At 48.3% G+C, this 16,885-nt stretch overlaps 7 protein-coding genes across 7 annotated transcripts; 4 read left to right on the forward strand and 3 right to left on the reverse strand.

Annotated features, from left to right (window-relative positions):
* Positions 1-944: 944 nt before the first annotated feature.
* N7455_009122 (uncharacterized protein) lies at positions 945-1,174 on the forward strand (the record flags this gene model as incomplete). Its single annotated transcript, XM_065606084.1, is given in 2 exon segments — positions 945-1,033; positions 1,051-1,174. 2 exon segments carry the CDS (start codon positions 945-947, stop codon positions 1,172-1,174), a joined length of 213 nt encoding a protein of 70 aa, XP_065461033.1.
* Positions 1,175-1,662: 488 nt separating this feature from the next.
* fpaI (putative methionine aminopeptidase, type I) lies at positions 1,663-3,153 on the forward strand. Its single transcript, XM_040958749.2, has 5 exons — positions 1,663-1,873; positions 1,933-1,966; positions 2,019-2,332; positions 2,400-2,946; positions 3,008-3,153. Exons 1-5 carry the CDS (start codon positions 1,739-1,741, stop codon positions 3,133-3,135), a joined length of 1,158 nt encoding a protein of 385 aa, XP_040810777.2. The 5' UTR covers positions 1,663-1,738; the 3' UTR covers positions 3,136-3,153.
* Positions 3,154-3,758: 605 nt separating this feature from the next.
* N7455_009124 (uncharacterized protein) lies at positions 3,759-5,736 on the forward strand (the record flags this gene model as incomplete). The annotated part of the gene is made up of 5 exons (XM_040958820.2): positions 3,759-4,001; positions 4,063-4,160; positions 4,218-4,565; positions 4,625-4,765; positions 4,816-5,736. The coding sequence occupies 5 exons, from the start codon at positions 3,759-3,761 to the stop codon at positions 5,636-5,638; spliced, it is 1,653 nt and encodes a 550-aa protein (XP_040810751.2). The 3' UTR covers positions 5,639-5,736.
* A 985-nt stretch (positions 5,737-6,721) lies between these two features.
* Positions 6,722-8,404, forward strand: N7455_009125 (uncharacterized protein; the record flags this gene model as incomplete). Its single annotated transcript, XM_040958711.2, has 3 exons — positions 6,722-6,920; positions 7,016-7,752; positions 7,808-8,404. The coding sequence occupies 3 exons, from the start codon at positions 6,722-6,724 to the stop codon at positions 8,402-8,404; spliced, it is 1,533 nt and encodes a 510-aa protein (XP_040810800.1).
* A 997-nt stretch (positions 8,405-9,401) lies between these two features.
* N7455_009126 (sugar O-acetyltransferase) lies at positions 9,402-10,211 on the reverse strand (the record flags this gene model as incomplete). Its single annotated transcript, XM_040958727.1, has 3 exons — positions 9,402-9,765; positions 9,817-10,053; positions 10,111-10,211. The coding sequence occupies 3 exons, from the start codon at positions 10,209-10,211 to the stop codon at positions 9,402-9,404; spliced, it is 702 nt and encodes a 233-aa protein (XP_040810805.1).
* A 307-nt stretch (positions 10,212-10,518) lies between these two features.
* N7455_009127 (Major facilitator superfamily domain general substrate transporter) lies at positions 10,519-14,202 on the reverse strand (the record flags this gene model as incomplete). Its single annotated transcript, XM_040958751.2, has 6 exons — positions 10,519-11,400; positions 11,469-12,116; positions 12,551-12,838; positions 12,893-13,395; positions 13,465-14,040; positions 14,100-14,202. 6 exons carry the CDS (start codon positions 14,200-14,202, stop codon positions 10,519-10,521), a joined length of 3,000 nt encoding a protein of 999 aa, XP_040810758.2.
* A 1,413-nt stretch (positions 14,203-15,615) lies between these two features.
* On the reverse strand, positions 15,616-16,271 carry N7455_009128 (uncharacterized protein; the record flags this gene model as incomplete). The annotated part of the gene is made up of 2 exons (XM_040958812.2): positions 15,616-16,161; positions 16,242-16,271. The coding sequence occupies 2 exons, from the start codon at positions 16,269-16,271 to the stop codon at positions 15,616-15,618; spliced, it is 576 nt and encodes a 191-aa protein (XP_040810847.2).
* Positions 16,272-16,885: the final 614 nt, after the last annotated feature.

The raw sequence follows: 16,885 nt of genomic DNA on the forward strand, positions 1-16,885 counted from the left end.
CTGGCGACATGGCGCTATCATAAGCGACACGGCGCCGCTTACCACTGGACCTCCCATATATATACCTGCCTCTATCTCCACAATATTCTTTTTGTCGTAAGGTCGCCGTTCGTTTGGCAGCGATGAGATTATCTTTATTTACTTTCCCTTTGTCTCTCCACCTCTGTTTGCCCTGGAAAATGTTACCTAGGCATGTGTTATGTGGCTACATAGCATCTTCATATTCCACACTTCCATTCTTAGCTCCGGGTGTTAGGATTAGGCTATCATCGGCATTTCCGAAGATGGCATCGGTCCCATTATTCTTGTCAGTGTCATGGCTTAGGATTGCCATTGTTATTGTCTTGCTCGTTGGGTGTAGCTCGCACATTTCCGCCGAAGGTCATTCTAATCGCTCGGCCACGCGTCAGACATATCGCTAGCTGGGAACGCCATAATGTAGTTAGGACGATTTGAAGTTGACGCGGCGGTAGTATTGGAAGGAGGTTATGGTGAAATAGAGAGTGGTGGTAGGAGAGTAATGGCAGTGAGGAGCGGCTTAGGGCTATACTCGACTTCTCTTGTATTTTTTCAAATTTCATCTACATTCCCTCACCTTTCTAGTCGCACGTCCTCGGCACTGATCCTTTGACTGAGATCAGGAATTCGGTCGGACCTGCCCTATATGGACGACTGATTCGAACTTCAGAGTTGTTTGAGTGTGGAAAGAACACCACCAGCACCCCCGAGACGGTCTCTTCGTAGCCCGAGGACCGCGACATTGTGGCCAAGCTCTCTTTGCACCTTTTTGCACCGAGAACCTCTCAGTCAAACCGCATCTCTGACTGCGCAGACCAAGTTGAAGGGCTGTCTCCCTTCAGACTCACTAGGCCAATGCTACTAGTGATGTCCTGAGCGGTTTTGCACACCCGTGGACGGTAAGCTAAGTGACCAGCTCCGTGCTGATGATCCTCTCCATTGAAGACCAACATCAGAATTTGAAGGGTGGTGGCGGGGACAAAGTGGACGACCAGCTTCTACCCTTTGACGACTCGTAAGCGCTCACACCAGATCAGTCTCGTTATCCTCCTTTGGTGCTGAGTTGGTGAACACTCGACTTTCCGCAAACTCAGACGCGCAACGATCATATATACCCACCTTCCTCATGATGTGGCAGGTGACCGGTGTCCTCTAGATGTTGCAAGAGGAAGCCTGTCCCCTCCATGGCGGCATTCTCGTGGGGTTTCGGGAATACGCCAATCAGGTACGTACTGTTGGGTAGAATGGGTCATTCGTTTACCATTCTTGTTTGCATTGTTTGTCAGTGGCTATTTTTACAATGATTTGGTAAACCAGTAGGGGGATATATTTGTAGATGTCAGCCAGAATAGATTGTTGAAAATATTAGTCTATAAATATGTAACATAAAAGCCCTGACCCTTTGAAAGAAATGATTAGCAATAAAGGTGTTATACATGAGGTTCTGGATACATAGATGTTGAAACCACGTGACTCTCTATAATAGGAAAGTGGGCCATATATCCACCCATGGATGAGCCTGGGCGCTTTCCATGGTTTTGCTCTGTCAAAAGTGTGGTTCGAAGTGTTAAATGGTCACGTGAAAGTGGAACAGGCATGTATGGGGTGTTGTACTAGTTAGTACCCGATAAGACATTTTACAAAATTTCATTCACTAGCAAGCAGATCTCCCATTTTCCCCTGCAACTCATCAGATCTCAAATATAAAATCGCTGTGACAATGTCTGATCCCGAGAAACAGTGCTCCGGGACCGATTGCGACAATGAAGCTGGGACATTGCAATGCCCGACCTGTCTGAAGCTGGATATCAAAGGCAGCTACTTCTGCGATCAAGACTGCTTCAAAAGGAATTGGGTAAGTTACATCTGTGTGGACATTTCCCTGACGGAGAATCTAACATTGATCGTACCCAGGCCACACACAAGGTGATGCACAAGAGACAAAATGGTAGCCATTATGCACCAATTATTCATGGCTTTGTTCTCTAATCGCGATATAGCTGGCGGATTTTATGACCCCTTTCCAGCATACCCATACACTGGCTCTGTCAGACCTGTATACCCACTCTCCCCGCGACGACCTGTCCCCAAAACAATCAAGCACCCCGACTGGGCCAAGAATGGCATTCCACAGCGTGAGATGCGCCTGAGCAGGTCGAAAGTCGATTTGTTGGATGCACAGGGCCAAGAGGCCATGCGCAAGGTGTGCAGGCTGGCTCGAGAAGTACTCGACATAACTGCTGCAGCGATGAAGCCTGGCGTGACCACAGATTACCTGGATGAAATCTGCCACAATGCTTGTGTCGAGCGAGAGGTGAGTGAAGTCCAGTCTTACTCCTATGTGAAGCATGTCAGGCCTTTTTTGCTAAACCGTGAGGCAGTCATATCCTTCTCCGCTTAACTATAACCACTTTCCCAAGTCATTGTGTACATCTCCGAATGAGGTTGTGTGTCACGGAATCCCTGATCAGCGAGTCCTTCTTGATGGCGACATTCTTAATCTCGATATTTCTCTGTACCACGGCGGATATCATGCGGATGTGAACGAGACCTACTACATTGGCGACAAGGCCAAAGCGGATCCAGACTCGGTCAGACTCATTGAAACGACCCGGCAGGCCTTGGACATGGCTATCGAGATAATCAAACCAGGTGTACCAATTCGAGAGTTTGGTAAGATCATTGAGAAGCACGCAGCCTCTAGGGGCCTTGTCGTTGTCAAGACTTGGGGCGGCCACGGTATCAACACGGAATTCCACCCCCCTCCTTGGATCCCCCACTACGCGAAGAACAAGGCTGTGGGAACATGTAAACCTGGGATGACATTCACGATTGAACCTATCCTAGCTTTGGGCGGCAGCCGAGAAGTATATTGGCCGGATGACTGGACAAACGTTACGGTGGACGGCAAACGGACAGCACAATTCGGTGCGTATTGAGCTTTCACAGGCCTGTTGTAAGCTCTAGATACTAACCTGGAAATCGATAGAACATACTATGCTCGTCACAGAAACAGGCGTCGAGGTTTTGACGGCGAGACTGGAGAACTCTCCAGGAGGGCCAATTCCTATACCGGAGGTTGCAAACGAAGATGCAATTGGAAAGGCAAATAAATAATTGTATGGGCGAGTGGAGAGCGGTCACATATGGGCTCCTGACTGGGAAAACTCGAAACTGGGTGTATCAGCACCCATATTCTTGTATTTTGACCCATGTCGCTTGAAAATGGCCGCGTATGCCAATCCAATTTACACAAACTCGGCCGATCAAGCAATAAAGCACAAATTTTGAACCGTCCTAACATGTAGATGCCTTTTTGGCCCCCGGACGACTTTACGGATCTGTCCAGGGTGTTCGACCCTGATTCAAATTTCTCATGGCGTCCGAGGAATAGATGCCTCACTAACGCGGGCGTAATTTGCGCGTTACTTGCCTCCCATGCGACTTTGACAAACGTGGGGAGGTACATTGGAGATACATATGTATTTAAATCCCCGCAATTCCGCACACGGATCTAGCACCGCCATGCTGATCAATCAGAGTTGCAGACATGTCTAATTGGATTGTGACTTCTCATTGAGAATGAGTCAAAGTAGTCACGTCTACCCCGTATTGATATTGATTAGTAGCTTGGGTCCCAGTTCCCCGCATGATGGTGTCTATTTAATCTCCTCGGGATCTTCTGTTCAGATATTTTCAATATTCAAAAGAATAGGAAATATTTCTCTCTTTATCACATCATGTCACTCTTACATGCCCTTCGACATGAAACTAAGCCCGTTGCATCGTCTACTGTACCCCGCGAGCTAGATCTGACCCCCGCAACCCCAGTCGAACATGTTGCAGACACGCCGGTTTCTGTAGAAGACAACTCGACTCCTAGGGATGGCCAACCTGTCTTTGAACGGACGCTGCCCAGTCGGACAACTAAATCGCGTCGAGTGGTCATTACTGCACTTCTTGTTTTGGCTAATCTTGTACAGGTACAGTTGGGACCATCAACTGCCTTCATTAAAAGAAATCCCCCAATACTGACAAAAGTAGATGACAGTCAATTTTGCAGGCATTGCCGGAGGAAGCACCTTGAGTGAATCATTGGGTGCTAAAGAGACTTACGCCTCATGGATTGCTGCTAGTTATGCGTAAGGCACACGGTATCGAGATATTCACAATAGAACTATCTCACTAACATAATATAGTCTAACCCAAGGTACCTTCGTGTTGGTTAGTGGTCGATTGGGAGATGTTTATGGCCATCGAGAACTCGTCTTAGTCGGGGGTGCCTGGCTCACAATCTGCACCCTAGCCAATGCCTTTTGTAACGACTTCTTCGCCTTTGTCACGATGCGGGCTTTAACTGGTCTTGGAGGGGCATTGATCATGCCTAATGCAGTGGCTATGATATCCAGTACCAACCCCCCCGGTCGCGTGCGAAATTTGAGTCTGGGTCTCTTTGGTGCATCGGCCCCAGTAGGAGGATACTTTGGGGCCTTGTTCTTGGGTGCTTTTCTACAGCGGACAGATTGGAAGTGGTTTTTCGTCTTCATGTAGGTGATACAATCTGTGGACCCGGTCCAGAAGTACTAATATTACCTTGGTAACACAGTGCCTGTCTTGGTGTTATCACATTCACTCCGCTCTGGGCTTTGAGTCCGCGAGAACCTCCGGTCGATCGTCATGGAAAGATCGACTGTATTGGGTCGGCTCTTGGAACAAGCTCATTGATTCTGTTCAACTTTGTTTGGAAGTAAGTCGTTGATAGCAACCCGATCCATTGCATATTAACAACCCCCACAGCCAAGCACCGAGTGTCGGTTGGTCAACTTCCTATGAGATTGCTCTCCTGGTCAGCTCAATTATCCTATTCGGGGGCTTCTTGCTTTGGGAAAGGAACTACGCCGCGGAGCCCATCATGCCACTCGAGATCTTCAAAGCCCCATCCTTCCTCATGCTGCTCTTGGTCGTGCTTCTCAATTATATGGCTGTCGGAACCTTGATCTGGTACCAGGTGCTATGGCTCCAAAAGGTCTGGCATTGGTCTCCTCTGCAATTTGCTGTGGGCTGGACCCCATTCGTGATCTGCGCCACGGGCGCTGCCTGTCTCGCAGCATGGATGATCCCCCGAATGGCAGCACAATGGATCCTGGCCATTGGGACGGTCACGATCTTAATTTCTAATGTGCTCATGGCGACCGTGCCAATCCACCAATCCTACTGGCCCCAGATTTTTCCTTCTGTGGTTCTGTTCTCATTCTGTCCGGACTTTGTGTACACGGCTGGCCAAATCATTGCCAGCAACTCCGTCCGTCGGAAGCAGCAGGGGATTGCTGCGTCCGTCATCGGTACCCTGAATCTATATGGAAACAGCCTCGGACTAGGGTTTGCATCCACTATTGAAGTGCAAATTGCCCGCCGCTCGGGTAGCCCAATCATGGGGTATCGAGCGGCACTTTTCTTCGGGGTTGCCATCAGTATCTTAGCGCTTATACTTGATGTCTGCTTTGTTCGACTAGTCAAGGATGATCGGGAGGGATGGCATGAGGATGACCATATGGAGGAAATTGAGCTGACGGAACAGGCCGAAGCTACCGGTGTTCATCTACCGAATATAAACCACTAAAAAGCTGGACACTACATGTCGACACTAGACTGGGAAACCGGCAAAATATCGGCAGACCGAACGTGGGGTGTCGGGAAAATGCCGGATTGAGCTTGGAGTGGAAAAGGCCTCAGTGGATAGAAGGTCAAGAATTCATTTGTCAAGAATTCATTTGTCAAGGTTTTTTTTTTTTTTTTTTTTTTCGTTCGCGGGTGACGTCCGTGATACCTCAGACCGTATGTCCCGTTTCCATATTCCCCTATACAATGTCGTATGTTGCGTATGGCTTTCCCCACGTTATGTTAAACTCGCATTATGATGGTTTTGCGGGGGATATGATCTCATTAAACACTCTCGGTGAGAGAAAGGAGTAAGTTTTTCCAAAAGCAAAAAAGAAAGAAAAAAACAAAACAAAACTGGGGAGAGGCGGGGAAGTAGGGGAAGTAGGGGATTGGCCATATGCCGTATGCCGAACTTGGATTCCGTGTGGAGATCGGCTTTTCTGAGTTTTCAGGCTTTTCTGCTCCCTTTTTGTTGGCCGGTTTCTTCCGTTTCGTTTAGTCTTTTGTGGGGGTTTTGGTCTTTTCTTGTGGCCCGTGATGTCCGAGAGCCGACCAAATCGCTAATCCCGTGACCGCGTGACCCCTAAAAAACTTCCCGGGCCGAGACAACGCACGGGATGAGGTTGTCTGTGATAACTGCACGGTTCTTAAATTATAATTTTTTTGGGAAGGATTAAGGAAGCCCTTGTATTACCACATCCTCTTTACTCCTGTCATATCAGGATGCCTCCATCTCCGGCTTGCACCGGGGGATCGTCACATACCCATGTCATGGACATGGACGCCATTCGTTGAAGCCGAATTCTCCTTCGGAACGGTTGCTGTTCTCGGAGGCCCAGTCGGACGGCTCCACTATGACCCCCGCGTAAAATATACATTCGATTTTCGGCGTGGGGGTACGTACCGGGGAAGTCCATAAAAAAATACTAGCGCGGGGGGAACCATGAGAAGGGTTTTGTTTCATCTTAAATAGAAGAACCTGCTCTTGTCTGATCCCCGGATTATTTGGTTTTCCTCACAATCACAACCACACACACATATAATGGCAGACGATATCTCACGGGAAAACCGTGACCGGATAGAGCTTGACGCCGAGAAAGAACGGATTGAAAATGTCGAACATATTGCCTCCCCAAAGCAAGACGGCACTCCTCAGATGGATCCTGCTCGTCGGATAGTTGTTGAGAAGAAGCTCAAGCGCAAGCTCGATGCCCGTTGCAGCCTTTTTGTTGCGATCTACAGTGAGTACCCCTCGCCGCACCCCCAAACCTCCCCAACCTTCAACAGGCGAGCTATACATCAACTTCACCTGACTGACACGACTTCCCGCGGACAGTTATGAACTATTTGGATAGAAACAATATGGCTGCTGCTCGCCTGAAGGGTCTGGAGAAAGATCTGGGCCTGAGCAGCACCGAGTACTCAACATGTCTGAGTATTCTCTACGTCGGCTACATTATCATGCAGGTTCCTTCCAACATGTTCATCAACCGCATCAGCCGGCCCTCACTCTATATTGCCGTGGCTATGTTGTTATGGGGCGTTATCTCCACCTTGTCTGGAAATACCAAGAACTTTGGTGACATGGTGGCTGTCCGTTTCTTGCTGGGCTTCGTCGAGGCAGCATTCCTGCCCGGTGCCCTGCTCATCCTCTCCAAGTGGTACACGCGTCGCGAATTGACTACCAGGAACGCCATCTTGTTCTGTGGTAACCTTATCTCCAATGCATTCTCTGCTCTCGTTGGTGCCGGTGTGCTATCCAACATGCAAGGTGTTATGGGCCACGCCGCGTGGCGCTGGCTCTTCTGGATCGAGGGTTCTGTGACTATGTTCCTTGCCATCCTTGCCGCATTTATCTTGCCTGATCTGCCACACAATGCACGCGGCTTCACCGAGGAAGAGCGCCAAGTTGCGCAACTTCGCATGATCGAGGACGTCGGCGAGGCTGACACCGACGGTGAAGAACTTGGTGCCTTTGGGGGTCTAACCATGGCTCTGAAGGACATGAAGATCTACGTGATGATGCTGACCTTCACGGCTTATGTTGTCGGACTCAGCTTTAATGCTTTCTTCGTAAGTCGTTTCATATCAAAATCCAATTGGCACCCTTTACTGACTCGTTTCACAGCCTACCCTCACTGGCACTCTCGGATTCGGATATGTCCCGACTCTGCTGATGAGCGCTCCTCCCTGGGTTTTCTCCTGTATTGTCTCGGTGATCAACGCATGGCATGCAGACAAAACACAAGAGAAAGTCTGGCACATCCTCGGCCCGATCGCCATGGGAGCGGTTGGTTTCGTCATCTGCATGGCCACCAACAATGTCGCAGCTCGCTACGTCGCTCTATTCCTGCAGGCTGGTTCTTATGCAGGATTCATCGTATTCTACTCGTGGATCAGTTCCTCATTCCCCCGTCCTCCTGCCAAGCGAGCCGTCGCCATTGCCATGATCAACGCCTTCAGTCAACTCGGCAACGTCGCTGGCTCGTACGTCTGGGACTTGGAAGAAAATGGATACCGCTCAAGCTACGGAATCGTGCTGGCTATGTTTGGTGTGACAGTCGGTGGATGCTGGTATTTCCGCTCGATGCTGGTCGGCTTGAACCACCAGCTCGAAGAGGGTGAACTTGCCGATGTTGCTAGAGGAGAGCCTACTGAGAACGATATCATCGATAGCCCAGACGAGTCGCTGCGTATGCGCAAGGGTTTCAGGTATCTGGTTTAAGTGTTCTCAAGTGCTGGTTAGAATACAATAGTCGGCACCAGAACTTATATTCATCAACGATTTCAATTGCTTTCAATGCAACTATGCCATTAGACGTTTCACATTTTTTTGGCAGGACTGTATTTCCCGGTTAAAAATGCGTATTTCAGAGTATAGTCATTCTAGGTAGAACTACCAGAAGAATTATATTCTTTAATGATAGATTCACCAAGAAGTCATTTAATATGGTTAGTCAGTTTCATTTGGCCCTTCGGTCCGGAAGTTGTGTGTGCGCCTCTTATATTCCATTCTTCAATGGAGATTCTTCCACACTTATGCACTGCCACCGTGAGTCTAATTGTCCTTCTTTGTGAGATTCACGTAGCCACACTTTGAATCCTTCTCAATTTTTACCCTTCGCTCTGACCACGCAACTTCGACTGCTCTAGTAGGCTGTTTCCTCGAGAGGCCCGGATATGATGGAGTTCCAAGAGCAATGCGGACCTTATTCTGTCTCGAACTAGCTCTCACTGATGCGACCGTTTTTCATCATTGCCGTTGGACGAGGACGGTGGTGGACATAGTTGTACATGTAGTGATTGGCTGGGCAAGAGTGCGATGGTGTCCCATTTTAGAGCGAGGAGTGAGTAAAGATTATGTGTAAATGCAAGATGTGGTGGTTATGTCAGGGAGAGAGGAAGGAGCAGAGGTGCAAGTAAAAGTCAAGTAAAGAAATTGTGGAATGTGAGATAATACCTTGTCTCTCCCCACTTATACGTCTTCTCTCTTCGAACATTTGAACTCTACAATATCAAGAGAGAGAGAGAGAGAGAGAGAGAGTAATCTTCATTGATGTCATGTAAATCTCCTATCAGTCAGTCTATAGGCTCCACACCAGATATCTACATGTTTAGTCAATTCCACCATCGCTAGGGACATAATAACGAATTCTGATATCAGGTCGAGAAAAGGGAAGATCAGCTCTATTCTCTAATTCTATTCCACTCTCACTCTGGTTCTATCGGTCTTCACGAGTCAAATTGCGGTACTGGTTATTAGGATCCTGCTCCTCTTCCTCCGCCGATGGGATCGTCTTCTTCACGCGGCAAGGGGTGCCAACGGCGACCGAGAACGGCGGGATATCCTTGGTGACAACAGATCCGGCTCCAATCGTTGAGCCCTGGCCGATTCGCACACCAGGAAGAATAATCACATTACTTCCAATCCAGCAGTCGTCTTCGATAAAGATCGGATGACCAAACTCGACGAACTTGCGACGAGAAAGAATGCTGGTATCATGGCCAGCAGTGATGATACTAACTCCAGTGCCGATCTGCACACGGTCGCCGATGACAACTAGGCTGGTATCTAGTATAGTAACGCTAGAAATTGTTGGTAAGTTTTGATAAGTCATGGCGAGAAGGCAGACTCACTTCCAGTTGAAGAAGCAATCCTTTCCGATAACAGTATTGCATCCATAGTCGGGCAAAAATGGTGGTTCGATGAATGTTCCATCTCCAACTTTGCCGACGAGTTTCCGCAATAACTCAAGACGCTTGTCGCCGATCTTGTCATATGTCACGGTCTTGGTGTCAAGGTTGTTGAAGTCTGCGGCAAGTCCTCGGCACAGATGCCGTGCTTCTAACAGTTTCGGGACATTGGGGTTGTACCTGACCAGTTAATAAACCGTCTCATAAGGGTGTAAGTATATTGTGAATGATACATACATCATTCCGGATATCATACACTCATACTCCTCGCACAAGGGCACTCCTGCCAATCCCCGAGCAAGCTCGATGATCTCAGGACGTTTCTCAGTGGCAGCCATTTTGAATCAAATATTTGATAAAAGCCAAAAAAAAAACAGGGATCATAAAATAGACCAGGATAACACAAGATATATGGACTGGGGTCCGTCACCAAGCGGGGTGATTTGCCGACAATTCGCCGCTGACGAGGTGGAGCAATGCCAAGAGCTGGCGGGCCTTCCTATTTGGGTATAACAGCCAATTTATTCGAGCCAATTCACAAGTGTCTACCTCGACAGTGGAAACATTGACAAGTGTCTGCATTGTTCAAAATATCAGACTACAGACCGCAGACCACCTGAACACATGTGCAAAATCCCCGTTTTATCATACATCAAACTTGCGAATACGTCTCACAACCTCCTCCACATCCACCCAGATCCGCTGTCGATTCTGCAACCCCTTAAGCCTGCCCCAATTCAGTTGAATTTGTACAAGTACACGACGCCACTCAGTGTTCATTCGAGGCAATTTCACCTGGTCTGGCATGATCACCGATAGAGGAAATCGGTACTCAGCAACTCTCTCAGCGGCATGCTCCGTATAGACATCTTCAGACAAGGCCTTGGCATAGGTACTCCGTGCTCTGATAACAGACTTGATCTCGGCTGTTGTTATATTTGTCCAGAGTAAAGGGCGGTGTTTGCATTCGGATTCATCCCACGCTTCCCATAACCAGGGCATTTCTCTGCGTACTAGTCTGTACCACACACTGTTTGGGAGTTCAGCGAATGCCCTAGAGGCAATGCTTAAACTCGTGATATCACTAGAGCCTAAATAGTCGATAATCATAAGCTGAATTTCTGCCGGGAGGACGGAGAGCAAGTCGGCCTGGCTATTGTGAGATGGGGAATGGCGCTTCGTCGGGGATTGAGACGACCTAGTCTTATCATCTGGGCCATATGAGGCACCCTTCCCTTCGTCCTTGACCGCGGAGAGAAGGATTTCCGGTAGCCCCGGCACATAAAGGGGGTTGGAAACCAGATACTCGGTACCAGGGTCATGGGACCACCATTGCTCCTGTGAGGCTTTAACCTCTTTGGCTCGAGGAAATGATCCAAAGGCAGCCCAATCAAACTCGGCATTCCGCCAGGTCATCAGTCTGGAAACATTGATGCGCTGAAACTGGATTTTCGATTGTCGGCAGAAGATATCAAAGCACCATGGATGGAAGGGCATGGCTATATCATCCGGTGATGTGGCTTGCACCTTGCAATTGTCAGCTTCGGGTTGTGTCTCCGACATGGCCCAAGAATGCATTTGGTAGATAAACCTACTCCCATGTCCACATTGTCCGTCTCTACGGCTTCTATTCCATTTCGCACGGGCCACACTGTCGGGATGTCCGTATCACGCGACGGGGTTCCATCACATATCCCAGATAAAGACCAATCTCCATCAATCTCCCAGGGCTCATGTAGCTGGTCAGCTTGCCATTGATCCCTGGGTGCAGTTTTATGCACTAGGAACTGGGCGGTGCGACACCCTCTCGCCTCTTCGGGTGAGATAGCATCAGCTGAGTAGCCCGACATTGGACTATCAAAATATCCAACGCGCGGTTGGGGATCTCCCCTCGTGGCGCTTCTCGGGTCAAAAGTTTGCAACACCCAATTGTAATACATTTGACGTTCAGAATCGGTATTTGCATCACCACTGTTGCCTTCGCTGCCCTCCTTCTCATGCGCCTCTTCGTCAAGGCTCATACCGTCGGTAGACTCGTAATCAGAGTCATATTCATATGGATCATTCTCTTCATAATCCCTTTGGAATTGATAATCAGGATCTTGAGCTGTGTCATCATCATCCGTAGAATTAATTGGGTCTGTCTCGTCGCATTGGCCGTCGTGAGGACCAGGCACGTCTAGCTCCCCAGATTCGAGGCGAAAGATGATATTGAAGCTCACACCACAAAAATGGCAGTAGAACTATAAAACTGTTAGATTCATTCTATACGTACAATGTACAATGCAAGGAAATTCTACCTCGGAATAGCCTACACACCATTGTCAGTGATGTATCCACATGATTACTTTGCACCGGACAACATAGATGTCCACTTACCCATTATTATTTTTCAATTGACTAGCAATTTAGATAAATCTTGCTCTCCGCACTCTCCTTCCCATCCATTCACAAAAGAGAGAGAAGAAAAGGAGAAGTGCAAAGTGGTCAGTTTTTTCTCGTATCCGCGGCCCCGTTTTACTAGAGCGACCCTGACATCTCTGATTGGTCAATCTGAGGTTATCTACCAAAAAGGCCATAGTGTTTGGAATATTCGAATCTGCTAGTGATTTAGGGTATTGGAATCTGTTCTCGAGCTGATATACCCCTAAGGGTAGTCCACAGACTTGTTATGTACATTAACTTCGTCCGCATCGAGCGTTTCGCGCCGGACAGCATCAACATCAAATGCAGCCTTACTGTGAAATATAGTTTCCATCTCTTCAAGACTTTTCCCTTTTGTCTCTTTGACAAAGAAAAAGACAATGATCGCCATGATGATATCTAAGACTGCATAGAAAAGGAAAACATAACTGCCCCAGGAATTCATCATATAGCGAGTCACCAGGGAGAAAAGGAAGTTGAAAAGCCATTGCGTTGATACTGCGACCGAGGTTCCAATCTCCCGAATTCGAGTTGGAAAGATCTAGAATACTAATTAGTGGTTGAACTGAAGGTAGACGAATGCAGTATAACGTACCTCGGCAGTGTATGGCCACGGCAATGGGCCCCAACTGAATTGGTAGATCGAGTTCGTCAGGAAGATCATGGCCACCATGCCGATACCAGCCGGGGTTGCTTTTGCATCAGGCTCTGGTGTGGTTTCCTTGACGACTGTCACAATAATGAAACACCCAGCCATCAACAGAGCTGAAATCCAAAGGGTCGGCTTCCGTCCCCACATCTCGGAGAAGAACAAGATATAGATGCCAACAGTGATGAACTTCTCGGCTCCAAAGAGACCGGTGATGAGAAGGGACTGGTTAGTGTTGTTACCGACTATCAGTTTGAAGAACTGCGGGCCGAAGTAAGCCAGCGCGGTCATTCCAGTGCATTGCTGACCGCAGAACATGAAAACGGCGAGAAGCAGTCTGTAGCGGTTGGCGGGCTCGAGGAGTTCGCGCTTATTAAAGCCCTCGGTTGCTCGTATCTCTTCCTCGAGTCCGACTCTGATTTCGTTGAACTCTGCCTTCACTTCAGGGCCTATTTACATGGATTGCTGGTTAGTCCTATGCCCCTTTATGGTTCTCTGGGGGATATTTCCTTCCTTACCTTCACTAGCTCGTATCCATTTCAAGCTCTCCCACGCTTCGTCAAAACGGCCCTTCTTGGCCAACCAGCGTACACTTTCGGGCATACCAAAAAGGCCGAGCGCAAGAACTCCAGCTGGCACTATCTGGAGACCAACGGGGATCTGCCACTGCTTTGAAGACACAGGTAGTGTGATCTTGACAGCATAGTCAATCCAGTAGCTCAGCATCACACCTAGTGCAAAGAACCATTGCATCCCTGACCCGAGCTTGCCGCGAATTTCCTTGGGTGCCATTTCAGCGTTGTATGCTGGGACGACCGCAGTGCCTGCACCGAGACCGAGACCAGCGACAAACCGCCCAATATAGAAACAAACAAGTGAGTGTGACGGAACCACCTGCAACACCACACCGAGACAGAACACGGTCATCGCTGCCTGGATTGTTTTCTTTCGCCCACACCGTTCGGACACCCAGAAGATGCCCAAGGCTGATATGAATGCGCCTACATTTTGCAAGCTTACCATCACCGCACTTACGGTTGTCTGATCCTTGTAGCCAAAATCATTGATGTAGGACTTGAACTCGAGGATACCACCTATCCATCAAGACTGTTAGTGATGATCACTACCCAAACGGGACTTCTTTCTCACTTACCAACAATTCCAGTATCATATCCAAACAAGAAACCGGCTGTACAGATGAAGTATCCAAATAAATACGCTCGGAAGGCCCCGAGCCTGGTTCCTGGTAAGCCCATGCTGTACGACGTAGTACACACAGACAATGTAGAAGACGAAAGACAGAATGAGAATCTTTAGAAAAAAAGCTTGAGGCACACCTCCATGCTTTTAAATCTATAAGCTCTCCGATGCTTAATTACCCGATCCGCATTCCAGCTGAGATACAGCACGCAACCTATAGTGTCGGCTACGCCATAGCACGCCATATCACCGAGCGTTCTGTCTGTCGAACAACAGAGGCCTAAGCTGAGCCAAGAATATGTCACAAAAAATACAAAAAATGTCATGCAGACAACTCGAATGCCGGAATTTTCTTATAAACATGGTATATCCACTCGGTATGGTCTATAAATTCAGGGCAATTCCAAGTTGAGCCTCTCCGCATTTTGCCAAGACCCGGATCACCCCTTTCGGCCTGTCGCTTCGGTCTCGACCCAAATATCTGTCTTCTTATAACATATACTATTAAACTTAATAATATTGATTATACATTTGCGTAAGAAAACAAGGTAAGAAGGGAGGTAAGCAAAAAAGAACATACTCATAGGTCACAGCTTGAGACTAGGAAATCTTGTGCCGCTTCACACCCTGGTCATCTTCTGACGTTAGGCAGAACGCGCGTCTTGCACACCTCTCACCACATGCATCGAAATCATACATGAGGCTCGACCTATACGGTTTGATTCAGGAAAGCTAAAATAGCCCCCGCGTCGTTTGGTCCGTTATGTGGTTGCCACATAGTTCTAGTGGCTGGGCGATATCCCTTACCGCCGCACGGCTCAGATCGTGATGAGACAGAAACCACACTGAGATGTCCCGGGTCAATATTACTCGTGGGAATATCGGTGTCAGCTTGCTGGTTTATCCACTGCTCGCCCTGGGACCGGTGGATCATATGTTTTGCAACCGCCCTCTGGTAGGAAGTAGGAACATGTAATATCTATACCATTCTGCAGCATAAACTCAGTCACCTTCTCAGGCTTCAGCTTCGGTGACATAGATGGTCTTACTACAGTGGTTGGTGCCTATATATCCCACGCAAGGTGATATAGCGCACGAAGGATCCAGAAGTCCTCCGAGATCCCGCCCCCAAACATACCGGTCTGCTACTCTGCAATCTGTGGCTTGGCGTAGGTACCCGATAGCCGAAGCGGTCCCTTTCTCGCTTTTGGGGACGAGCTTGTTTATGGTAAGCTGGGCAATGTCCCTGGCTAGCCCCCAGGGAATGTGGATATAAAATCAATGACTCGGGTGATTTTTCCTGTTGTATGTTGATATTGCGAGGTGGGAGCCTTCGACTGTATGGTTGTTAGCCTGTGTACTCATTGTGAATGGACTAGCAACTCGGCCATTAGTCAATTCTTGCGACCAAAGATGATTGGAGTATAGCAAGTTCAGCTATCAAATCCCCAGCTATCGTGACTAAGCTATTACACGAAATCCTCTGCGTACTCCTCATACTCCTGCATGAAGTCCTCTATGTTGAACATGTTGTTCAGCTTCTTATCTGATAGAATAATATTCCCTGCTTCAATGTATCCCTGTCGGAATGTCGCAAATAGTGCCAGGCTCCTCGAGTAATGCGGAATAAAACGTTGATTATCTCCTATTACCATGGCTCCATTGAAAGCTTGATAAACAACATCGGAGTCCTGCGTCAGGTCTACCGCCTCGCACTGTCCAAAATCCAAGAGATACAGCTTAATGGCCCGGTGCTGGAACTCTGGCCTATAGTCTTCTCCCTGGGCCTCCGTCGCCGATGTGCCAAGCACAAACTCCACATCACCGCCGTTGATAGCGGCGCCCCAGTGCAAGGTCGCATAGGTTTTGCCTATCGCATTTGCAAGCGGGACAGTCTCGATGCCAATCTGCTCCATTGGCTCAAGGTACAGAGGAAAATTTCGCAGTAGGTTGTTGTTGGTGTTGTTGTCAATGGTACCGTTGCTCTTGCTGAGGTAAACCCGGGTGAGACAGTGCTTGTTTGAGGGTGATTGAGGATTGTTTCAATTTCAGTATTGTCGAGAGCGCAAAACTGCGAGATCAAGGCTTTGCGTACGAACTTCGGTAATGGAAGAATCCGTTCCATTATCACAAGGTCGCCACGTATGCGATACGCCTAGGGAGCTTTTGGTAGGATTTCATCCCAGAACGTGTCGTTTTCTTTCCTAGAGATAAAGTTGAAAGCCTTCGGAACATGGACTTCCTATTGATAGACTGGTAATGCTCGAATGCGGTCGAAACATCACGGTGGATCGTATACTCACGATAGAGGTTTGATGGTAGCTTTTCGTTTCCAGGGATTTTTTTTTTTTTCAGAGCCAGAGGCTTCCCGGCCTGTTCGAAGACAGCCCCCTGTAGACTAGCTCCGATTTGATTGAGTTGTTGCAAGTCGGGTCGAGTACGCGCAGTTTGAAAAAGGCGACCGAAGGAAGAGGTCGTCGAAATAACAGATTTCAGGCTAAGAGATTGTTGGAGGATGGCTGAGTCTGTCATCTGTCCAAGATTTGTTGCTAGAAGTAGTCGGGGTGGCGCGTTGAACAAAAGTTCTGAATTCGGCGATTCATTACTTTTGGCTCCCTGTTGGGCCATGATAACCTTTTACAGGTGGTTGTTAAGGTTGAAAAGAGATAAAACCCCAAGGTACCACGTGCCAATCCCCTCCAAGGTTACTCGAGTCCACGGGTATACCGTAAATATGTA

This window comes from Penicillium solitum, assembly GCF_028829755.1.
Source record: "Penicillium solitum strain IBT 25940 chromosome Unknown utg000005l_segment0_segment0, whole genome shotgun sequence".
Lineage (NCBI taxonomy): Eukaryota > Fungi > Ascomycota > Eurotiomycetes > Eurotiales > Aspergillaceae > Penicillium > Penicillium solitum.